The sequence below is a fragment of the Felis catus genome, chromosome C1 (genome assembly GCF_018350175.1).
Source record: "Felis catus isolate Fca126 chromosome C1, F.catus_Fca126_mat1.0, whole genome shotgun sequence".
Classification (NCBI taxonomy): domain Eukaryota; kingdom Metazoa; phylum Chordata; class Mammalia; order Carnivora; family Felidae; genus Felis; species Felis catus.
In genome coordinates, this window is record NC_058375.1 from 111185837 (window position 1) to 111211074 (window position 25238).

The following is a 25238-nucleotide window of genomic DNA, read 5'->3' on the forward strand; positions in this document are numbered from 1 at the left end:
CAGTAGTTGAAAGTGAGAAGGGAAATCCCGGAATGAAGAGAACCAGAGGAGTTCTCAATTTTGCATATAAAATCTTCCCAAATTTCAGCTTGGCTCCTGACCCACACATGTGTGGGGCAGACTCCAGGAATCCCAGCAAAGACTAAAATAACTGAACATGGATTCCATCTGCCACTCACCACAGGGAGACAGAATTCGAATATGGCCAAGTTAATTGCCTGTCAGAACAAAAGCCAATGCTCTTTGAAAGAATGTAACAGGTTCCAGAGTCTCTAAACATATTATCCTCAGTGTCCAGGATACAACCCAAAAGTAATAGAATTATGAGGAAATAACAGTCCAATACTAGATGTGTGAGGAAACAGGAAAACATGACCATTCTTAAGAGGAAAGGCAGTCGGAGCACCTGGGCGGCTCAATTGGTGGAGCGTCTGACTTCAGCTCAGGTCATGATCTTGCAGTTCGTGAGTTCGAGCCCTGCATCAGGCTCTGTGCTGACAGCTCGGAGCCTGGAGCCTTCCTCAGATTCTGTGTCTCCCTCTCTCTCTGCCCCCTCTCCCACTCGTACTCTGTCTCTGTCTCACTCAAAAATAAAATAAAAACATTAAAAAAATTTTTTTAAAGTTAAAAAAAAAAGAGGAAAGGCAGTCAACAGAAACTGACCCCAAGATGACCTAGATAATGGATTCAGCAGAAAAGGTTTTAAAACTCCTATCACTGTTTAAGCACATAAAAGACACCATGCTCATAGTGAATGAATGAATAGGAAATCTTGGCAGAGAAACAGAAACCATAAAAAGAACCAAGTGCAAACTCTAGGACTAAAAAATATAACATCTGAAATTAAAAAATTGTTACGTGGGTATAACAGCAGAATTGTGGTAGACAAGAGAAAGATCAGTAAATCTAAAGATAGATCAACAGAAATTATCCAGTCTAAAGAACAGAGAAGGAAAAAAAAAAAAAAGAAAGATGAACTGATCCTCAGGGACCTGAGGGACAATATCAAGGAGTCTTACGTATGTTTAATTACAATTCAAAGGAAAAGAAAGAGAGAGAATGAAATAGTAAAAAGTATTTGAAAAACAAATGGCAAGAAATCCCCAAATTTGGTAAAAAATAATAACCTAAAATATATGAACCCCTAAAATATAGTAGTCTGTTTCTGAGAGAGCAGTATACATATTTCTTAAAATTTATATGAAAAGACAATTCTTGTAAAGTAATATATATATATATATATATATATATATATATAATATAAATGAGGAATTTGCTCATTGACAGGGCTCTGCATTAAAGCCTGTTATAAAATGAATCATGACCCCATGATACATCTATTCTCCTAAAAGTGGCTTTTACCCATGGGTCTGGACACAGAGGAAGTCGAGGACCCTTTAAAGGTTCTAATATCTACTATACTCAGACCCAGGCTGCAGGCTCCAGGACGGGGAGCAGGGACAGGACAGGGTGTGTTAGGAGGCAGGGAGAGGAGGAGGCTGTGGCCATGGGCTGAGAGCCAGTGAGGGGGCCTGATGCTCTAGATGGGGGTGTCGTTTGCATGGGGACTGACCTGAGGTTAGGCCGCAGGATGGCGTAACCCACAATGAAGTGCACCTTCTCCAGGTTGGACATTGGTCGATCTGAGATGGGGCCATCAGGATCAAATGCCTCCTCTCCAATATTCAGCTGACTGGTCACCTTGAAACCCAAAGGCAGCAGTCAGTGACTCTGCCTTATTTGCAGACCGTTGTGACTCTCCTTATTTGCAAAGGAGGAAACCAGGCACAGGGAAGAAAACCAAAGCTTGGGATCCTATGGCTGGCCAGCAGTCGGGTCCAGCTTCTGTGGGGCCTCAGGCCTGGGGGACACCTCGGGTCTGCCCTGCCCTGCCCCCCTCACACCAGGCACCTGTGTGGATCCACGCTGCTGTGGAGACCGGGTGCTGTTCTCTCCGCCCGGGGTGTCGTGGAGGTGCTGCATCATGGAGCTGCCACGCAGGCCATTCCTGGCCAAAAGCACTGGCTCGGGCAGGTCACCCATGAACCTCAGGATGATGCTCCACACAGCCAGGGCGGCCTGGGGAAACCAAGAGGTCTCCACTAGAACGCAGCTCACAGTCCTGGGCCCATGATGACCCCTCCCCTTCCTCATTCCCTCTCAGCCAGGGGGAGGCCTGAGCCACTAGAAACCAGGGAACCACTGTGTACCGAGCAGTCAGCATCATCCTCGTGGTAGAGCAGTGGGTATCGGAGGGGCCGCCGGATGTGCGTGTGGCTGGCCGATTTCTGGAAGTACGTGGCAGCGAACTTGGGGAAGGTGTACTCGGCCAGGCCGTCCACATCCTCCTCGTACTCCTCCACCATGGGGACCGTGTCCAGGTCAACCTCAGGCAGCTTCTGGGTCCTTGCTTCCAGATCCTGGGTGCCGGTGAGAGGGAGGGTCAAGGGTCAGCCATCCTCTCAGATGCTAGCTGGCAGGGCACGCGTCTCCGGGGGCCAGGGAGCCCCAAGACAGGTGTGTCTGGCTATCTGCAGCATGATCCACTCCCCCTCGTGTCCGAGACCTCTCCCACCGCCTCACAGCCTCACTGGGCCCCTGGCGGGCTGTTCCTCCTGCAGAAGTGGTCTCAGCTGCCCCTACTGCACAGCCTGGTGTGTACTATGTGTGCATGCGTGTGTGCATGCGTGTGTGTACATGCTCAGGGGAAAGGCATGAGCACCTGAGGGCAGGGTCAGGGGGGCACCCGGGTCACTGGGTCTCAGGGCCCGAAGCAATGCAGTGAGAGCCCGGGGGATCTGTTCTACCCCAGCCCTCTCCTCCCACCCTGCTTCCTCCTCCCTCAGACACTGCTGCCACTGTTCATTAGTTCTCAGTGTTCCTCAGTTCCCAGGTCACAATCTGCAGAGCGGCAGCTGCAGGGTGCTCTGGGAAAGGGTCACATACGAGTGGGAAATCCGCCCCCCCCACCCCCCTCACCCCCGGCTTCTCAGTGAGCCTAGAGGCTGGCTAAGGTCAGGGACTAAGCGGGGCCCTCCTATCCCCTGCCAGGCCAGACCCCTGAATGACAGCATCCATCTTACCTCGAAGTCCCTCGGGGACTGGCCCTCCTGCCCACCGATCACAGAGGGGAGGAAACCAAACACTCGCTCTACCATCTCGGTGTCGATGACACTGTCATAGATGGACTTGCGCTTCCTGGTGGGGACGGCATCTTGACTCTTCTGCTTCCTAGCCGGGAGGACCAGGAGTCCCTGCACAGATGCCCCACAGGGCAAAGGTTACCACAGGCCCAGTGAAGGCAAGCACCTTCCAGAACTCAACCAAACCTCCTCCTAACGTTGTTCGTTCAGATCAATAAGTTTTCCTCTAAGATCCTAGAATTCAGGGACGCCTGGGGGGCTCAATCCATTAACTTAGGTTCATGAGTTTAAGCCCTGCGTCAGTCTCTGTGCTGACAGCCTGAAGCCTGGAGCCCGCTTTGGATTCTGTGTCTCCCTCTCTCTCTGCCCCTCCCCTGCTCACACTCTCTCTCTCCCTCTCAAAAATAAATAAACATTAAATAATAAAACATAAAAAATAAATAAAATCCTAGAATTTAATAGCTATTGTGACTAGATCAACCACCTGAGCTTTTCATTTCCCATGGAGAATGGGAGGTCCAGAGAATGGCGGCTGCCTGCCTGTCCCTACCCTGACATAGTCCCCGAGCAACCGCCTCAAACCCCAGGGGCCCCCAGAACCTAACTATCTACCAGGTCCCTTCACTCAAAGAGCACCAAGGCTCCACTAGGGCAGGTCCCTGGGCCCATCCTCACTAGCGCACAGATGAGGCTGATTTGTGGCACGTCTGGGGCCACACGGGAGCAGAAGCCTGCTGCTCATACGTCTGAGGCTCTGTTCTCTTACTTGTCCCGGCCACTGTACTAGTAATGCACTCAGCAGACCTAATTTTCATCTAGAGAGCAGGTGTGGACTTCATCCTAGCCCTTTGCCTTATCACAGTTCCGAGGAAAGAGGTTGAGTCTCAGATGCCGGCTGGAGGAGAGGGGGTCACGAGGGAGAGATTTCAAAATGCAGGGATGAGCAACTTGCACGGCTCCCCTGCTCCCTGTCCTCCAGCCTCTCCTGCCCAGACACTCAAATTCCTCTTGGAATTTCTCTGTCCCCTGTCATGCCACAGCCCAGTCACTAGGGGCTTTTGACCTCGTCCTTGGAGCTGTGGTCTCCCATGGCTCATTTGGCCCTGGTTTCCTACGTCATCCAGGGATGGCCCAGTCCTGCTGAGAAACCATCCCCAGGGCTAAAGGGAGAGGATCAAGAAGCTCAATTTCCAGGTTCCAGGCATAAGACTATCCTGTTGACACGATGCCTCTCCCATGCCACCCACTGTGTGTTCCTGGGGGGACCTAGGTGTCCCACATGCTGCAGTAATAACTTTGGACATGGAGGGGATAGGAGTGCCTGGTGAAAGCTCATGTTGCCGCTCACCCCTCCTGACTGCCCTCCCTGCCGTGGGTCCCACGCATCCCCCACCGGCCCAAGAGGACAGCGGCCACCTACATTGGCTTTCTGCTGCCGGAAGTTCCGCCGGGCGGCCATGCCCCTGGCGTGTGCCTGGATGACCACCACCGCCCTCTTCTTGGCTTGGACTTGCTGGCGCACGAGGTAGCCCCTGCAGAGCGCCTGCAGCTGGACCGTCCTCTGCCGCATCATCTGGTACTGCTTGGCCAGTAGGAGGCCCCGGGCAATGGCCTGCAGGCGCTCAAAACCCAGGAGGATCTGCGGAAGCAAGAGGGATGTACATCCAAAGTGAGGCCTGGCCCAGCAGGGCAGAGTGCAGAGAACGCCTCCTCAAAGGGACACAGAGAAAGAGAGGCAAGTCATATGCCCCAGGAGACCTCGCAAATTACCTTTACAGTTCTCTGCTTTTGGGCAAAGGACTAGTGCTAAAATTTTACACATCTATGAGTAGAAGCGTGTTAAATAAGTGATTACTTGCAAAGCATTTAGAACAGTCCTTGCCATGTAAATACATGCTAAATAAGCATTTGTGGAACGGCGTGAGCAGTATAGTGCTCTCCTGGTGGCCAGGGGTAGAGCACTGGTTTGGATGTCATGTGGGTGATGGGGTCCCAGAGGCCTTGCTCATCACACCTAAAGCCAGGTCAGCCAAATTGTCAAGAGCTAGCGCCCCCAGGTGGAGGCCGATGGCTGACATCACCAAGCCAATCTCTGGGATCTTTTACATAAAGAGGAAATAAATTGGTGAATACCCATTTCTATGCTGCAAACATGCTCTGGTGATGGCAGTCCCTGAGTCCCTGGGCGAGTCTTGTTGGCTTCTCAGAGACCAACACAGTGAGTGCCAGGTGTGTGGGGTCACGCTTTGTCTTACACGCTTGGATGTCACGCAGACCGGCACCCAAACCCCAGCTCTACTGCTTACTCACTGTGCTCCTGGGAAAATTACTTAACTTCTCTATGCCTCAGTTTCTTGACATATGGGGTGGATTTAATAACAAATCCAATGATGCAGGCAGAGCAATGGCTCTAAGTAGACTTTCCATCCATGTCAGCTGCCATTATGTCCTGTGAGCACAGAACCCAGGCAGGCCCAGGGTCAAATTTCAAAATGCTGGGATGTGCATCTTGGTGTCACTTCCCCGCTCCCTGCCTTTCAGCCTCTTCTGCCCAGACACCCAAAGGCTCCTTTTGGAATTTCTCTGCCCCCAAAGCATCATTCCACAGCCCAGTAATCAGGGGCCTTTGCTCTCCTCCACAGAACTGTAGCCTCTCACGGCCCATCCAGTCCTGGTTTCCTGAGCCTGGTTTGCTGATGTGACCACTGTGTGTCTCAACCATAGTCATGTCCCAGGACAAAGGCAAGTGGTCAAGTGAGGCCCAGTAGGGCATGGTTATGGTTGCTCTAGCTCATTTCTTGAACACTTATTAGCAGTGCCTGTGGTTATGAAAAACATCTGAAGGCCTTGAAACAGAGAATAATCCATCCACTTATTTGTTGCCTGTAAATTGAGAAAAGACCATCATATGATTTCAGAGCAGGCCACCTTGTTCTAGCTCGGGAGACGCTCCAAACTCTGCAAAAGGACACTGTGCAGCCCATAAACCTGAAAGCCTGTGACCTGAATGATGCTAAACAGACACTGTGTGGGGTGCTGAGAGCTGATCATTTGAGGTCTGTTGTAACATGTTAGTGATCTGATCCCTCCTGCCTGAGTTCTCACCTTCACAAGAATGAACTTTCAGCTGGAGCAGCCTCCCAAGTGAATTCTCTCACCTGCTTGAAGTTCCGCCTGTTGTAGTAGCCTCTCCACCCGGCCTGGAGGGTCACAGCTGCCTGCCTCTGCTTCAGGAACTCCTTCCTAGAAGGGCGAATGCAAGTCCAAATGTATGTAACAACTTCACACATTTCACACCCTTTCGGGGGAAAATGATTTGAAGGGAAGAGGGATAATGAAAGGTTGGGGAGAATGAATATAAATATTACTTCTTTTTCAGAAGCCTTTATAAGCCAAAGACACACGTCTTAGGAACTGAGATCTGCCAACGATGCGACTTTGTGAATTAGGACAGTGCAGTTTTTAGAACAATCAGGACATTTTCCCTTACTCCTTGTATTAGGGATAAAACTCATTTCCAACTTAAAAAAATGTTTTTAATGGTTATTTTATTTTTGAGAGAGAGACAGAGCACAAGCAGGGGAGGGGCAGAGAGAGAGGGAAACACAGAATCTGAAGCAGGCTCTAGCCTCCAAGCTGTCAGCACAGAGCCCAACGCAGGGCTCGAACCCATGAACTGTGAGATCGTGACCTGAGCCAGAGTCAGACGCTTAACCGACTGATCCATCCAGGCGTCCTGTCTCATTTTTTATTCCTTGTCAGACTCTTCCTGTTCCTCTGGCCAGTAGCCCAGGTGTCTGCCAGGAACCAGGTCAGAAATCCCAAGACTGGGACTCCTCCCTGGAGGCAGGTCAAGGCAGGAGGGCAGCCCCCTAGGCCCTGGTAGCCTGGCAGCTCCATCGAACTGCTCTCTGATGCAGGGAGGAAAGTGGGCTGAACACTGGGAGGGTAACCTGAAATTTGGCCTGTGGGGAGGCAAGCTTGGTGCATATAGATGTATCTTTTATCTCACACTTATCTGAGTTTCCTTTTCACTTCTATTAGTTTTTCAGGATATTTTCTTAGGTTTAAGACAGTAGACCTCAACCATATTAAAAATCATCTGGAAAACTTCAATATTTATTGATGCTCAGGCCCTACCCAGTCCAATTAAATCAGAATCTTTGCTGAAGGCTCTGGGAAATATATATATCTGTATATCTATTTATCTATCCATCTACCTAATATTTTTTTCGTATACATACACACACAGAGTATAAATATCTCCCCAGATGATTCTAATATAGGCCAAAGTAAATAATTGAATTATCAAAAATAAAGATAATTTGTCTCCTTTCTGGTATTTATACTACTGGTTATCAAATGGGGATGATTCTGCCCCCAAGGCATATTTGGCAATGTTTAGAGACATTTTGAGTTGTTATGACTGGGAGATGGGGAAGGAGGGTGCTATTGACGTCTTGTGAGTAGAGGTCAGGGATACTGCTAAACATCCCACAATGCCCAGAACAGCCCCTCACAACAAAGAGTTATCTAATCCAAAATGTCAACAGAGTTGAAGCTGAGAAACCCTGATTTCTATCTTTTCTTTAATATTCTTTTCTAATTGCATTGTGTAGAAGAACAAGAACACCATCAGTTATCGATGATGATCACTTCTGAGAAGATGTATGGGGCAGACATACTTTTTTCTATATCTCCTGCTAACTACAACTAAAATGTAAAACAAAGATGAGAAGACTGAAATGTGGAGAGGAGAAGGCAGATTAGCTAGAGATCTCAGATCCAAGGAGTGACACAGTGGTAATTTTTCTAGGTTTTCTTTTTACCTCATATTTCCCAGACTAGGAGCTAAAGTGTTGGTGGAGACCCCTGGGGAATTCTGGACTTCCACCACCACTTGGCAGTAATGGGGTACTCCTCCCCTCCATGCTGGAGTGGTATCAGAGGAGACCTAGTGCACAGGCAGGCCTTTCACCATCCCCATTTGGGAAGAATGTCACTCTCCTGTGGTATCAGTGGAGGCCTACTGGGAAGCTGGAACTCCCACTCCCAGCCAGCAGTAAAAAGAACCTCTACTTGCCTTGAGAGTCAATGGAGGCAATGTGGAGAACTTAGACTCTCCCCTCATCTGACAGTAAACAGATGTCACCCCTACTTTTCCCTGCTAGAGTAGTGTCAGAGGAACCCAGCTAAAACAGAATGTTTAAGCAAGACCCAGAGTTCTTATAATATAATACCCAAAATGTCCATGTTTCAGTCCAAAATCACTTATCATACAAAGAGCAAGGAAAATAGCAACTTGAATAAGAAAAGACAAGCAACATATGCCAACATGGACAGAAAAGTTAGCCATTATAAAAATGCTTCAATGAGCAATTATAAACACACCTGAAACAAATGAGAAAATACAAAGTCTTAGTAAAGAAGTAAAAGACATAAAGCAGAACAAAATGGAACTTTTGGAACTGAAAAATACAATAACGAAATTAAAAAACAAAAACAAAAACAAAAAAACCTCAGTTTGGCAACAGAGAAAGGAGGAAAGAGTTAGTGAGCTTGAAGATAGAACAGTAAAAATCACCCAACATGAAAAACAGAGAGAAAAGAGACTGAAATAAAATGACCAGAGCCTTAGGCACCATTGGGACTGTATCTTTTTTTTTTTTTTTTTTTTTTGGTCATTGGAGTCCTAGAAAGAAAGGAGAAAGAGATAGTGCTGCAAAAGCATTACGAGAAATAACAACTGAAAAGTTCATAATCATAACAAAAGATATAAACAAGCTCAGCAAACCTCAAACAGGATAAATTCAAATAAATTCACATCAAGACACATCATGGTTAAACTTCTGAAAACTAAAGGCAAAAAAATCTTGAAAGTAACAAGAGAGAAACAACACATTACTTATAGGGAGAAAATGATTTGGATTTCTCATCAGAAACCGTGGAGCCCAGGAGGAAGTGGCACAATATTCTCCAAGGATTGAGAGAGAAGAGCCATCAACCCAGAATTTTATGCTAGTGAAAATATCTTTCAGAACTGAAGGGGAAATCAAGACATTCCCAGATGAAGACTAAGAGAATTGTCACTAGACCTCCTAAAAGAACAAATAGAAGAAATTCTTTAAAGAGAAAGGAAATGATAAAAGAAGAAACCGTAGAATACCAAGAAGGAAAAAATAAATAGTAAGTAATAGTGTAAGTAAGCAATTCAATGAACTTTCCTCTCCTCTTGAGTTTTCAAAATTTTGTTTGATGATTGAAGCAAAATTTGTAACACTGTCTGATGTGGTTCTAAATGTATGTAGAGGAAACACTTAAGGAAAATTATATTACAAATGGGAGAAGGTAAAAGGACATAAAGACAGATAAAGTTTCTATACTTCTCAAAGTGGTAAAATGATGACACTAATAGACTGTCATAATTTGTGTATATATAATGTAATATTGGAGCAACCACTAAAAAAATCTTTAAAAAGAAATACATTTGAAAACACTATAAATAAATGAAAATGGAATTTTAAAAAACATTTAGGCAATCCACAGTATGGCAGGACAAAGAAAACAGAGGAATGAAAAACAGAGAACAGAAAACAAAAAATAAAATGACAGACTTAATTTCTGACATAAATAATTACATTAAGTGTAAAAAGTATAACTACACCAATTAAAAGACAGAGATTGGCTTAATAGATTTAAAAGCATGACTGTCTATGAGAAACTCACTTAAAACACGGGTTGAAAGTAAAAGGATGAAAAATATATATCATGCAAATAATAACCAAAACAAAACAAGAGTGGCTGTATTATTATCAGAAAAGTAGACCTCAGAACAAAGAAAATAGCCAGAGACAGAGGGGGACATTGCATGATGATAAAAGGATAAATCCACCAAGAAGACATAGCAATCCTAAATGTGTATGCACCAAACAACACAGCTAAAAAATATATGAAGCAAAAAATGATAGAATTGAAATGAAAAATGGGAAAATCCATAATTATGGTTGGAAACTTCAACACTCCTTTCTCAATAATGGGTAGAACAACTAGGCAATAAATCAGCAAGAATATAAAATTCAATATCATTATCAACCAACAAGATATAATTGACATGTTTAGAACATTCCACTAAACAACAGCAGAATACATGCCCTTTTCAAGCACCCTTAGAACATATAACAAGACAGTCCATATCTTGGGCCATAAAGGAAATATCAGCACACTAAAAAAATTTAACCCATACAGATTGTGTCTCTAACCACAATGGAATCAAACTAGAAATCAATAACAGAATGATAACAAGAAAGGCTCCAAACACTTGGAAACTAAACAACATACTTCCAAATAACCCATGAGCCAAAGAGAAAGTCTCAAAGGAAATTTTTTAAAAAATCAATTGAATAAAAATGAAAAAATAGCATATCAAAATGTATGAGACATAGCTAAAGAAGGGCTGAGGAGATTTATAGCACTTTACATCAGAATAGAGAAAAAGCTTTGAATCAAATATCTGAGCTCCCACCTTAAAAATCTACAAAAAGAAGAATAAAGTACACTCTAGGCTGGAAGAAGAAAAGAAATAATAAAAAGAGCAGAAATCACGGAAATTGAAAAAAGAAAGAAAGAAAAGCATTAGAGAAAATCAATGAAACTAAAAGCTGGTTCTTTGAAAAGGTCAAGAAAATTGACAGACCTCTCTAGCAAAACAGACCAAGAAAAGAGAAAGACACAAGTTGTCAATATCAGGGATGAAACAGAGTATCATCACAGACTCTGCAGACATCGAAATTATAATAATGGAATACTATGAATAACTCTGCACATACAAAATTTTTCTGACAACTTAGATGAAATGCACCAGTTTCTCAAAAAGCACAAATTGCCACAAGTCACTCAATCTGAAATAGATAATTTGGATTGCCCTCAACTACTAAGGAATTTATCATTTAAAAACTCCCCACAAAGAAGTCTCCAGGACCAGATGGTTTCACTGGAGAATTCTAGCAAACATTTAAAGAATTCACAACAATTCTGTGCAATCTCTTCCAGAAAATAGAAGAGGGGAAAACACTTCCTAATTCTTTTTATGGAGCTAATGTTATTCTGATACCAAAACCAGACAAAAATATTACAAAAGAATAAACCTAAAGATCTCATAAATATAGAAGTAAAAATTCATAACAAAATATTAGCAAATAGTATACAGCAATATACAAAAAGAACTACACACTATGACCAAGTGGGGTTTATTCTAGGGCTGGTTCGGTATTAAAAAACCAATGTTATCCACCATATTAAAAGGCCAACCAAGGGGGTGCCTGAGTGGCTTAGTCTGTTGAGCATCTGACTCTCTATTTCAGCTCAGGTCATGATCCCACAGTTGTGGGATCGAGCCCCAGGTCAGGCTCCATGCTCAACATGGAGCCTGCTTAAGATTCTCTCTCTCAGGGCACCTGGGTGGCTCAGTTGGTTAAGTGTCTGACTCTCAGTCAGGTCATGATCTCACGATTTCATGGGTTCGAGCCCCACATCAGGCATCAGGATCTGTGCTGACAGTGCAGAGCCTGCTTAGGGTTCTCGCTCTCTCTCCCCCTCTCTCTGCCCCTCCCCTGCTCACACTGTCTCTCTCTCTCTCTCTCAAATAAATAAACTTTAAAAAAATTTTATTAAAAAAAAAGATTCTCTCTCTCTCTCTCTCCCTCTGCCCCTCTTCCCTGCTTGTACATGCTACTCTCTCACTAAGGTAAAATAAAATAAAAATAAAAATAAAAGGCTAAACAAGAAAAAATCCCATGATCATACCAACTGATGTAGAATCAACAGATGACAAAATTCAATACCCATTTCCGAGAAACACTCCCAGAAAACTAGGAATACAGGAAACTTCCTCAACTTGATAGGGATCACCCACAAGAAACCTACAGCTAACATTACACTTAATGGTTAAAGACTGAGTGCTTTCCCCTAAGCTGTGAAACAAAGTAAAGATATCTGCTTTCACCACTCTTATAATATTGGAAGTTCTGGCCAGTACATTAAGCAAGAAAAGTAAATAAAAGATATATAGGTTGGAAAGGAGGAAATAAGACTGTTCCTATTTGCACATAACATGATGGTCTACATAGAAAACTTTGAGAAATCCATAAAAAGTAAGTGACTTCAGCAAGGTTACAGGAAACAAAGTCAACACACAAATCAATAATATTTTAACATACCACCAATGAATACATCAATGCCAAAATTAAAAATACAGCACCATTTATAATCTCTCAAAAAAACCACAAAAAACCCAATCTAGGTATAAACCTAACAAAACATGTACAGAACATGTATGCTGAAAACTACAAGACACTGGTGAAAGACATCAAAAAAGATCTAAGTAAATGGAATTCATGGATTAGAAAACAACCTAATAGAGACATCAATTCTCCTTAAATTGATATTCAACATAACTACTATGAAAATCCCTGCAAGATTTTTTGTAGATATGGACAAGATGTTTCTAAAATGTATATGGAAAGGCAAAAGACCCAGAACAGCTAAAACAATTTAAAAAAAGAAGAAGGTAGGAAGAATTAGTCTATACAGCTTCAAGACTTATTATAGAACTACAGTCAACAAGACAGTGTGGCATTGGCAGAGGAACAGACACACAGGTTAATGCAGCAGAATAGAGAATGCAGAAACAGACCTACAAATACGCCCAACTGATTTTTGACACAGGTGCAAAATGAAGTCATTGAAACAAGGATGGACTTTTCAGTGAATGATGCAGGAGCAACACCCACTGGGGAAAAATTTTTTAAAAGAAACTTAGCCTAAGTCTCACACCCTACAGAAGGTCCGCTCAAAATGAAAATGGACCTAAATGTAAACTGTAAAACTATAGAATCTTCTAGAAAAAAAAAAAAAGATAAGAGAAAACCTTCGGCAGTGATCTTAGAGGTGACACCAAAAGCAAGCTCCATGAAGGAAAATTTGATAAACTGGACTCCATCAAAACTAAAAATTTTGGGGATGCCTGGGTGGCTCAGTCGTTTAAGCATCTGACTTCGGCTCCAGTCATGATCTAAGGGTTCGTGAGTTTGAGCCCCATGTCCAGCTCTGTGCTGACAGTTCAGAGCCTGGAGACTGCTTCAGATTCTGTGTCTCCCTCTCTTTCTGCCCCTCCCCTGTTCACACTCTGTCTCTCTCTCAAAAATAAAATAAACATTAAAAAAATTAGAAAAAAAACAACTAAAAATTTTGCTCTGCAAAGACCCTCTTAAGAGGACTTCATGAAAAATGCTGGACTGGGAGAAGATCTTTGCAAACCATGCATCCAGCAAAGGACTAGTATCTAGTATATATAAATAATTCCCAAAATTCAACAGAGAATTAAATTAGAAACCGGGCAAATAGCACACACAGACAGTTCACAAAAGAGGATATACATACTCGTGGCAGATAAGCCCATGAAAAGATGTGGGTGTGTGGGCTGGGGAGGGCTTGGGCAGGGCCAGCACCTGTATTTGTAGCCTCGCAGGACTTTCTGGATGCTGACGGCTGCCTTGTTCAGCATCTCACTCCTCTGTAACTCCAGCAGAGTGTCCTGTTTATCCTGCGACACAAGAGACCCCAGCATGTAGCTGCTCCCACTCATCTCCACACACCACCTGGGGCCAGGGCTCTCTCCCAAAGGGTCTCCCAGACTTTTCCCATATGTGCTCCCTGGAGGGCAAGCAAGGAGAAGGGGCACTCAAATTGATCCTGATGTAGCTCACATCAGCCCTCCAGTCCCCCATCCAAGAACTTCCCATCTTAGCTCTTTTCTCTTGTGAATTCAATCTGGCAAATTTGATTTCTGCTCTGGAGAACCCAAGAAGGGGTCAAAAAGTTTCCCCAAAGTTGTGTTTTATTTCCCCAAATTCATGTGAAATGTCATGCAACTTGTATTACAGGCTCATACTTGTTTCAATATAAACATGTTTCCTCAGCCTTCGAGTAGGACTCGAAGTGGGTCGATTAGCCTTATTCACCCCTGAGCTGCGACCGTCCCTGGCCTGCTTTTGTGCTTCAACTGGATCCCTGTTTCCTTGGGCTTGCCATCCTAGTCCCTGCAGGGCAAAGACCATCTTTGTGGAACAGAAAGAAGCTTGGCCTTTTGGTGAGTGGTAAGGAGAGGCAGGGGCTTGGTGGCCTCTCCTGCCTCCATCAGTCTTGCATCAGCAAGCATGGAACCTCTTTATGTGCCTGGGTGGGCACTGGCAACACAGAAATACACTAGACCCCTGACGGTGGCCTCAAGGAGTAGCCAGGGAGGGGTGGGCACTCTCCTCCTCCCCTCCTCCACCACCTGCCTACACTGACCGCACCCCTGTGGCCCTCGCCGTCTGTCCCAGCTTCTGGGACAGCACCCTGGGACTTGCCCAATGTCTATCCTCCCCGGCCTCATCTCCCCAGTGGAATCTGAAGCCCCTCTGTGTCTTCCCGGTTGTCTAAGTCCCAGAGCCCCAGCACAAGCCTGGCTAATGCATGGACAGAGGAACAGACAGACTAACCAGAGGATCAGGGTCAGGAGGTCCCTCTGGGGACAGATGAAGACAGGTGGGCAGGCTCTATGGGGAAAGTGGAGGGAGTGGAGGGCTTTGGAAGGGGCGGGGGGATGGGGTGGCGCTTGGGTGGGCTGGCAGAGCATGTGTCCAGGCACTGATCTTCTCTCCTCCCTCCTCTTTCTCTCTTTGCTCACCCACCCACAGCTTACAAGGATCTCTCCTCTGTGGCTCTTGACCCAACGTGCAGTCCTGGAGGGCCCAAAGGCTGTGGGTGTCAGCCACAAGCTGCCTCCGTGTGACCTCGGGCCTCGCTGGAAGTTGTAGGGGATGGAGATGGGAGGTGCTGCTTGTACAGGCCTGCTCAAGGACAAGCTCTTCTAGGGGGAGGGGGGCCAGCACACTGGCTCCTTCCACGGAAGTGCTGGCTCTCCAGGGCTCTAAAGAGGTGGAGCTTCCCCAGGTCTGACTCTTTAGACTGTGGCTCCCCACATGGAGGAGGAGGCCTATCTAAGGGACTGTGGGAGCCTATCCTGAGCTCCTGCTTGCGTCTGCCTGGTGGCCTGGGGCAGCTCCCCCTTCTCCTGAGGTCTTGCCTTTGATGCCCTGCTCTGAGAAGCCTCCTGGACTTCTGCAGGCGGGGCTGAGCTCTCCTCATGGTCCCTTGCCTCTCTTCTACAGCATGGCTTTCTACAACAGGGGTGCCTCAGGGTGGGGCCATGCCCAGAGCAAGCTCCCGCGGCACTGGCTCAGGGTGGGTGAGCGGATGCCACCTGGTGGGCATGAGACCAGCCCCTCACGCTCCAGGAGGCTGAAGACCAGCATGTTCAGGGGCTCACCTTCAGGAAAATTTTGGTCTTTCCCACTTTCCATTCTTTGTCTGTCCCCAGCCACGTTTCAGCAATGCGCAGGGTCATCTGGCGAGCCTTGTCTCGAAGCTGCCGAGGAGAAAACAGGAGTGGCTTGGTGGCGTTGGAGCAGGCCCCCAGGTGGGAGGCTGAGGCTCCCTCCACAAAGGCTTTCTGGGACTCGAGTCTTCCTTCTCCCCTGGGTGTCAGTGTTGCTTGGCCAGGACACAGGCTCAAGGCACTTCTGAACAAGAGTGGGGCCAGGGGAGAGCCCAGACCCAAGAGCCTCGAGGCCACCACGCCTGGGGCCTCAGCGTGGCTGTTGAGCACTTGGACAGCTCCAAGTGTAGGCAGCTGAGTGTTTGAGAAAGGATGGGAAGGACATCTTGCTCCAAACAGCAACCCCACCAGGGCATGAGCTCGCCAGTGTTTGCTTTAAATGGCAGACAGCTCCTAGTACCAACATTTCAGCCACTAACCTCATCCAGGGAGTGTGACACGGTGGGAGCCAACCCCTCCCTCTCTCCCAGGGCACCCAGGGAGTGAGAGATGGGGCTGGAGGAGATGAAAAGGAAGGGGGTCCAGGAAGGGGCCCTCAGCATCGGGAGGGCAGCTAGAGGACCCCCTTGAACCTGGGGGTTGGGGCGCCCCTGAGGTCACTTACGCCTGTCAGGGCCAGCATGAGCAGGCGGGGGGCGGGGGGGGGGGGGGGGGGGGGCGGTGGCGGGGTGAGCACCTGGAATCTCACGGCGCTGGGCAGCAACACACGAAACCTCTGGGAGAACGCGTCAAACGTGTACCGGATGGGGAAGCCCGACTTGCGGATGTACACCGTCTGCATCATGCCCGAGTAGCGCAGCTGCCGGATGCACAGCTCCCGGTCGAACAGCTGTGGGCGCACAGGTCACAGGCCCGCTTTCTGAACAGCTGCACGTGCTCGGTGCACCTGCCAGGGCGGCCCTCCCAACCACCCGGCTGTCCCCAGATACGAGAGAACCCCACGATGCTTGCCTGAATCGCAGTGTATGCTTTAACCTGGACTCCTATTTTCCAGAGAGGAATTTGGACCCAAGTCACTGAAAATTCGGTCCCGAGAGTATTTCCAAGCAGATGGAAGTCGGTAATATACAAACTGTGACTTCCACAAGAACACTAATACTTCCCTCATTCTCAGCAAATGCAAAGTACTATGAATATAAAAGTTATTTGCATACGTCATGTTTAAAATGTTTTTAAATGCCCCACAACAATGCTCTCAAAGAAGTTTCCTTGCGGCCTTGCCTGTGCTGGGGTGGGCGCTGTCCCACCTCCCACACTCTAATGGAATGAAGAAACACATTTCCTACCTAGAGTCAGAAAGCATTGTAGCCAGCTTAGTTTCTCTCCCCCGGAGATGGGCATGGCTGATAGAGAGGAATTTGGACACGATGCTTTGAGCAGGGGAATGGGGTCTTCAGCCATGGCTCCAGACTCTGCATGGCTTAGCCGCAAGAGAGCCCCCCTCAACCTCCCAGCCAGGAGTGTCTGGGGACTAAGGGCACACCCTCGAATCTGGCAAGCCCACCAGCAGGCTGTTACCCACCTGGAAAGGCTGAGGACCACAGAGCCAACTGCTCGTGGGGTCCAGGGCCACATGGCAGTTAGTCTTGGGCAACTAATTGGCTCCCATTTATTGAGCATTTCCAGTGGGCTCCATGTTTCTCATTTAATCTTTATAACAGCCCTACATAGTGGGGTACTTAGCTCCAATTTAAAGATGAGGTGCCTGAGGTTCAGGGCCACACTGAGCAAGGTTCACCTTGAGCCTGCCTGGCCCCTCAGCCTGGCCTCCCCCTACACCTACATAGCAGCAACTGTCTCTGAGCCATGTCCCAGCTGGGGCTGCTGGAGAGACAGAAGCATCAGCCCCAGGCCCCGCCCACCTGTCCCTCAGCGCTGGAAGTGGGGTGGGGGATGAGGGCAGAGGGCCTCTGAGAGCACAGTTATTACCCAACATACAGGTGTTGTGCCTACCTTCTGGATTTCCTGGGCCAGTCCCAATTTCATATAATTCTGTTCTATTCCAAAAATATGCTGCATTTAATGTAATATTAATTTTTTCCCCTTATAAGATTTTTTTGAGTCATTTCATCTTGTTTTAGATGTTATTTCCCAGTTTTGGGGAGTCCTGTATTTGAGCCTCTGGGTGTGATTCCCAAGCCCACAGATCCAGGACTTCTGGGTGGCAGGCTCCTACCCAGCACATATGCAGATAAAGCCACCCTCCAAAGAGCTGCTTGGCCTCAGGTCTCGGTGACAGCTAGCCAGCCTCTAACATCCTAGTATGGGTTGCTGCCTTACTGAGCCAGGTTTACACACGCAGATGTGCCAAAAACATCATGTATAGGCCTTGCTGCCCCCATAGGTTGGCAGGATTCTGACTTTACAGGAGAGAAAACGGGCTCAGAGAAGCAGAGCACCGGCCAAGTGCAAACAGCTGGTGAATGGCAGGCCAGAGACAGCAGAGGTCTGGTTATCCAAAGCCCTGCCAGTCACTGACCTTAGAATGGCCTAGACTGGTCACCTTGCCTCAGTGTCCCCATCTGTAAAATGGGGACAGACAGCTCTAATGCTAGCCAGGCCCTGGTAAAGGAGTGACATAACCCTAGATGCCATTAGACTCATCCAGTAGGTGCTCCCTCCCTCCTCGTGTGTGCCCCCCAGTCCCCCCTCATTACCAGTGGCTTCTTGTACTCGTTGGGTTTGATGCAGCGGATGAAGTAGGGCTGGCAGCTGGTCAGGATTTTCATCAGCTGGTCTAGGGACTTCTTGAACTGGCCTGCCAGGGTGGAGGGCTGCTTGCCAGAGTCTGCAGACTGCAAGCAGAAGCACAGGTACAAGCGGGGCGCTGGGGGGCTCGGCCTGGGGCACAGCTGACCCAGAGGAGGGCTCCTGCCAACATCCCACAGATGGGCAGGGCCGTGTTCACTCAGCCCCTCCCTTACTGGCCCACCATAGGTTCTGGTGAGCAAGACACGGCCAGGCGTCCTGCCTAGAGGTGGGGTCTCCCACATGGGGTGTACAGGATCATGCACCAGCGTGAGAAAGCATGTGAGACCTTACAACACTCCCTTTTTACCTCACCCTTCCACATTTTCAGTTCTTGTGTCGGTTTTGTTTTTAAAACATGTTTTATACTGCACATTGTAAGCATTGTAGTAAACGTATATAGTTTTAAAACAAATGTATTGAAACTATGGATGCAGAAGAAAACAAGCCCTAGTGTATGTTTTGTGCAATGCCCGATCTTGGGCAATGCTCCCTGATCAAACCCTCTCCGAGTCAAATGCAACTGAACGAAGGTGGGTACTGCCAAATGGCAGCAATTGGAGACACGTGGCAACACTTTTGAGACAAGAAAGCCACCACTGGCACCTTACAGGAACAATGGGCAGCATTTTCCTGTTGTCCAGGTTGGTGAAATAATGTGCATTCCCCCCCATGTCCTCCTGACATGCTCCAGGCGCCCCACGGTGGCCGGGACAAGCCTATACTCTGGCCTTGCTGTGGAGAGTGTAGCCTAACTCAGTGATGCAGAGGGTATGGGCTGGTCCCAGCTGGTTCCGGACGTGGGCAAGTCCTGCACCGCCTCAGGGCTTCTTGGTGCCTCCCTGGGCCCTGAGGTCTCAGGAGAGGCCGCCTACAGAGGGTAGGGTGGGGCATGATATGATGAGAGGTCAAGGGCACCTCAGTGTGGCCAGAGCAGAATGCAAGGCACAGGGGGCAGGTTCCTCTGCCTACACCCCAAGTTCCTGAGCCACTCCTGGGCCCATCTCCCTGCCCCTTGGTGGGGGAGTTCCTCACTAGACAATTCATGGGCCTTTTCTGGAACAGTCACTCTTGAGGAGTGGAGGCATGGCAGGGAGTGGGTAGGCAGACCCTCACCCTGCCAGGACATCCTAGGCTTCCCTGGGGAGCACTGAGGGCTCCCTGCTGCCCACTTCCCTGGCCGGTGGCCTGTAGTGCTGCCCCTGCCACACCACACACCCCACACCACACACACACACACCACATACATAGCATACACACACCACACCCCACATACATCACACAAAACGCACTCCACACACCCCACACCACACGCACATATACCAAATAACCACACACACCACACACACCACACATACGCCCCAGAGACACCACACAAAACGCATACGGCATGCACACACACTACACAATACATACACCATGCACATACCCAACACGTACATAGAGACCAATCTAGAAACATAATATTAACACCAGCAGATGTGCCTCCACCAGACCACCACACTCTCAGAAGCAGGCCTGTCAATGTGAACCTGTCCCCTTACCACTGCCCACACAGCAACCCCTCACTCCTGATTTTCGCTCACTTCTGGGCCCTGACTGAGCAACTGAGACCCAGGTGATAGGTCTTCCCTGTGTGTGCCTGTCTGACCCCTGAGGCCCTAAGGGCTGAGAGACCCAGGAGGCACTGGCAGGGCCACCCACGGGAGACCACCTTGAAGAGCTGGCTCCCTGCCTTTGCCCGGATGATGGTCCCGTGGCCCATCTTGGTCCCAGCCGACTCCAGCTTGAATATCTCCTTCAGGAACTTGTTCTCGGAGGAATAGACCAGGGTGAGGATATCTGTGCTCAGCACGTCTCGATTCTTTTCCAGGAAGCCTGTGGGGGAAGCAGAGCCCACTCGCCAGCCCAGTTCAGCCATCACCACAGACCCACAGGGGAAGGGGAGGGCAGCAGGGTGGGGACTCTTGTCACACCAGGAGGCCTGAAGGAGTCCCTGCCAAAGCCGCCCTCTTCACCCCTCCCTTGACCTCCCTGTCCGGCCAGCAGGGCCCCCCTGTACCCGGGCCTGCACTCATCTCTGCCCAGTGTGTCACACCCACCTCTAAACCCTCCGACCCCCACACCCGCCATCCCTTCCACAACCCCTATCGAATCCACTGCCAGTCCTTCTGCCTGAACCATCCCTCTGATCACAGCCCACCACTCTGCCCTCTGTCCCACCCTTCCTGGCTTGTGGCCCAGACTGTCCTGCCCAGTGCTGCCTCACCCTGCCCAAACACTTCCTCTGCTGTCCTGTCACCACAGCATGCCTTCCTCGTCTCCTCCTTCCTCGTCCCCCGGGGCCCCTGTGGCCCTGTACCCCACTGGCACAGAGTTACCCTCAGAGGCCCCAGCCCTCCCATACCTCCAGCCCCCGCCGGCCACTCCTGGACACTCTTCCTTCCTCAGGCACATACGCCAGCTCTGGCTCATTCTTCAAGACCGGCTCAAGCGTGGTCTATTCCAGGAGGCTCCCCAGGGCCCTCCTCAGGGCTCCCCTGGCCTCTGTGTGACCTTTCTCATGGGCTCTACTGCTCGGTTCAAGGGTGGGTCGAGGACTTTCCCTTTCCTTCGCCACCCCCCCTCCCCCCCCCCCCCCCCCCCCCCCGCATCCCGTTCCCTCAACAACCCTGCCCTCGCCGTCACTGTAACCGCCAGGTGTACTCTGGAGCTGACCAGCAGCCACCGGGGACCGTATGTCCCTTCAGGGTACAGTCTAGATTTCCCTGCAGTGAAATGTCTGAGGGCTCCCCTTGGGGCTCTGGCCCACTAAAGTTCTGGGTGACCTTGGGCAAGTCTGATTCAGGCAGCTGCTTATTCATATAAAGGAGCTAGAAAAGGAAAGCAGGAGAAGGAGATTGTGAAGAAGGCTCCTGCCCCCACCGATAAGTCCTGAAAATCTGGCAGCCTGGTAACATCCAGGGAGCTTGCAGTCTGCAGGGGCCTCTCCTGCCCTCGCCCCAGAGCCCCGATGTAGCGCCGGGAGGATCTGTGCGTCCACCTGCCCCAGCTGGCCAGTCTGGCTGCTTCCAAGCCCCTGCTCTTCCTGAGAGCCCAAAATGGAAGAGGGAAAGGAATTCAGACTGCTGTGTCTTACTGGCTCCAAGGATGGGGCGTGGCTTGCTGATTAGGAGGTCCTGAGGGCACATTTCCCTCCTCATTAGGAGTTTAAATTGCACAGGTCTTGGGGGTGAATGTGTGCCCTTAGGTGTTGTGTGTGCGAACCTGTGTGTGCGCTCTGACAGAAGAGGTTTAGATTTGTTTTTTTAATGTTTATTTATTTTCGAGAGACAGAGCATGAGTGGGGGAGGAGCAGAGAGAGGGAGACACAGAATCCAAAGCAGACTCCAGGCTCTGAGCTGTCAGCACTGAGCCCAATGGGGGCTCGAACTCATGAACAGTGAGATCATGACCTGAGCTGAAGTCAGACACTTAACCAGCTGAGCCGCCCAGGCGCCCCTGACAGAAGAGGTTTGGGAACCAAGCATGTCTGTGGTTGCTAAGGCAGACCTGAGGGCCTGGAGCCCCCAACCCCTCTACCAGCCCGGCTCTGGGGTTCTGGAAGGTCCTGCTAGGACCAGGGCCACCTCCAGCCTGAAGACTGAGAATCCAGAAATTAAGGAGGGGCGGTGTTATGGGCTGAGTTGCATCGTCTGCCCCTAGCCCCCATCCACACATTGCAGCCCTAACCCCAGGACCTCAGAATGTGACCATATGTAGAGATGGGGCCTTTACAGAGGTGATTAAGTTAACATGAGCCTATTAGGTGGCTCTCATCCAGTATGAGTGGTGCCAACAAACCATGTCCATTCCATTCCCTTTGTCCCATTTCCAGCTCTGCAAAATGACCTTGTCCTCTCAGCCTCCTTCCCACAGCCCCCCTGGAATGGTCCAGATCTGGAAGGGAAGGGAAGTGGACAGGAGCTGCGCCTACCTTCTGTCTGGTAGTACACCTCGCCGGCAAAGTGCGCGATGCCAAATCTGGCGTCGTGGATGTTCTTGGGCTGCAGGTAAGCCTTGTTGTTGGCATGGACACTGTTCAGTTTTTGCAGCATGGTGGTATCTGTCCCCTGGAAGAAGGCACATGCCCTGTGGGCTGACATCCCAGAGTCCAGCCATACACGGGAGGTCAGCTGGCACAGCCACAGGGCTCAGGGGCTGCCTCACAGGGGCAGAGCAGCTCAGCTCGGAATGACCGAGGACCCTTCTAACAGACGGGAAACTGCCACTCAGGGGTTGGTGACTAGTCTCTATAAATGAGGGCCGAGCTGGGAGCAGAGACCGGGTCTGCTGACCTCCACGGCCGGCTCTCTGGCTCCACCCTTCCCTACCATTGTCTAGGTACCTGGCCCTGGCTTCACCCTTCTCTGGACTCAGACTGCTTTGAAAGTCTAGGGACTTTCCTAGGACAGGCAGAGCTCCTTGAGGGGCGAGAAGGCAAGCATTTCCATCTCTTGTACCCTCTGCAGCTCTAGGCCCACGAGTGCTTAGGAAGCCCCTCTTAGGGTGAGTTCTTGGATGTGAATAAACAGTGACTGCGATGTCATGCTGCTGGGGAGTGGGAGCGAGGCTGGAGTCAGGAGGCCTTCCTGTAGGAGGCGAAACTCGCAGGAGAGGAGGTTGCCCGGGTTGGGGCTGGTCTGCTAATGCCTGACAGAGGTTTCCGCAACCCAGGGGACCCAGGGGAGTTTCCCAACCTCGAGGGTGAGACCTGTGAGTGGGGCTCTCCACCCGAGGGTGGGTGGGTCAGGGATGCACCTGCGGGAAGTGGCTCTCCTCGTCCAGGAGGGAGATGATGCTCATGGGCTTGAGGGCCAGCAGGTCCAGGGTGGGGCGATTGTCACTGTACTGGATGTAGTCCCAGGCGATGCCCTCCGAGAGGTACTCCTCCTGCTCCATGGTGAACACGTGCCGCACAAAGAACTGCTGCAGGTGCTCATTGGCAAAATTGATGCAGAGCTGCTCGAAGCTGTGGAGGGAGCGCCGCCCCCGCGGGAGGGGCCCGGTCAGCCCGTCCCTGTCGTCGCCGGCAGGACCCGCGGAGCTGCCGGCCGCTTGCACCCAGCCTTCCGCGTAGCCCGCAGGTGCTCATCCCCATACACACCTACACGCAGTCGCTACCCTCCCCCTTCTCTCGCCTCCGCCACCATCACCCGCTCCAGCCCCTGGCAAACAGACCTAGAGACCTTGGTCAAGAGCCGAGCCTTGGGGGACCACGTGACCCGTAGCAGCCCCACCCCGAGGAGCACGAGGCCCCAGTATTGAGGGCCGGGCTCCCCTGCATCAGCAAGGGTCCTTACTCCCGCTCTGGCCTCCAGCTACTCTTCCTCCCCGCTTCCCATCTCAGGTTGGCGTCTCCAATCATCACCCCCCGCTGGAATCACAAACCAAGGAGTCACACCTGACACCTCTGTCTCCTCCCTTCCCAGTTCCAACTGTCTGCCAGAGTCGGGTCCCCTCACTCCAACACAGCGCCCTGCTCTGCTGACTCCGTTCCCACACTGCCTCCGGGGCCCAGGCACCTCACTCACCATCCAGAGCACAGCTGCGGCCTCCTGTGGGCTCTCCCCACATCCCCATCTCACACGCTACGCGGCGGGCTCTCTGGCCAGCAGGCCCCACTGTCCCCCTGCTTCCAATCCCTTTTCAGATCCCCACAGTGAACAGTGCACAGAGAACAATGCAAAGCCTTGCTGCGTCTCTGAGAGTGGCCTGGGTCGCTGCGGGCTCCTTCCTGCGGTGCTGTGAAGGCACCCACTTCTCCCGGCCTGAGTGGTCACACGTTTGCTGCTTCCCTCCTCTCCTTCCTCATTACCCTGCTCATTGTGTTCATCCCTTGGGCCTTTCTTCCTCCGGATGGGTTGCCCACTTATGCAAAACCTCACCATTCCTGAGACTGGTTGTTCAACGTCTGTTAACCCGGGAGGTGATGGGACAGGTCCACCGTGTGCCCCACTCCCAGCATGCAGCCTGGAGAGCACTCAGTGGCCACCTGCAGGAAGGGACTGCTGCCCTGTCACAGACCCAGCTCAGGGCTCCCTCAGGGAGGGGCCCCCTGCATAAATGACTGGATCCCCCACAACCACCTCTAAGGCAGCCAAGGTGCTTGGTTGGCTCAGCTGTCACTCCTAGGGACAGAAACCAATGATCTGAATCACACCTGACTTTCCTGTGCCTGAGAGCTGCCATTGCCCTGGGCTTAGCCAGCCCTGCCCATCCCCCCGGCGCACTGAGCAGGCCTGTGCCCTGCCTGCCCCGCTGGTCCAGGAGGTAGCAATCCCAGCGTGCTCCTGCTTGCTTGTCCTAATTTTCCTCCTCGGACATCCTCCTGCCACTCAACAGTGCCCAGGGCATCACTTGTCCTTATTTGACTCCGCTGCCTGACTCCCTTCAGCGCCCTGTCGCCCCCCTCCCCGGTCCTCATCACAGTCCCAGCTAGGCATCGCTTTTCTGACCTGCCTCTTGCCTCCAGCTCGTGGGCCTCCAGTCTGGGCTGCTGGGACACTGGGACACAGGGCCAGAGGTGTCCCGCCTTGCCTGACCCTTGCCAAACTCAAAAGTCAGGGATGGTCACAAATCTCCTACCTTCCTTTCCCTGTTACTAGTAGGGTATCCCACCAACGAAGCAGTTGGATCAGGGCTAGCAATTTCCATGGTCACCCCTGCCTCACGTGATAATTCACTTCAGTTCATTAGGAGAGCAGATGGCTCAAGAGGGGTGACAGATGCTGGGCTGCAGCCCGACTCTTGGGGAGGCCTTTAGCTATGTGGCCTTCTCTAGATGTGCAGGGGGAGTCAGGGGGAGGCACACAGACCATCTCACTGCAGACACATCCAGCCTGCAGAGCAGTCCCATGGGGGAGGAA

General features: G+C 50.1%; 1 protein-coding gene across 1 annotated transcript in view; it reads right to left on the reverse strand.

Annotated features, from left to right (window-relative positions):
* Window positions 1–25238, reverse strand: part of MYO7B (myosin VIIB) — an 85484-nt gene that overhangs the window by 21825 nt on the left and 38421 nt on the right. Inside the window, exons 13-25 of the mRNA XM_019837914.3 lie at window positions 23131–23341; window positions 22307–22442; window positions 20045–20208; window positions 18240–18377; window positions 16259–16411; window positions 15514–15612; window positions 13649–13743; window positions 6302–6386; window positions 4564–4782; window positions 3084–3254; window positions 2211–2420; window positions 1912–2079; window positions 1574–1701 (exon numbers count right to left, since the gene is read on the reverse strand). Coding sequence (XP_019693473.3) covers window positions 1574–1701; window positions 1912–2079; window positions 2211–2420; window positions 3084–3254; window positions 4564–4782; window positions 6302–6386; window positions 13649–13743; window positions 15514–15612; window positions 16259–16411; window positions 18240–18377; window positions 20045–20208; window positions 22307–22442; window positions 23131–23341 — 1977 coding nt within the window. The remainder of the gene's footprint in view (window positions 1–1573; window positions 1702–1911; window positions 2080–2210; window positions 2421–3083; window positions 3255–4563; window positions 4783–6301; window positions 6387–13648; window positions 13744–15513; window positions 15613–16258; window positions 16412–18239; window positions 18378–20044; window positions 20209–22306; window positions 22443–23130; window positions 23342–25238) is intronic.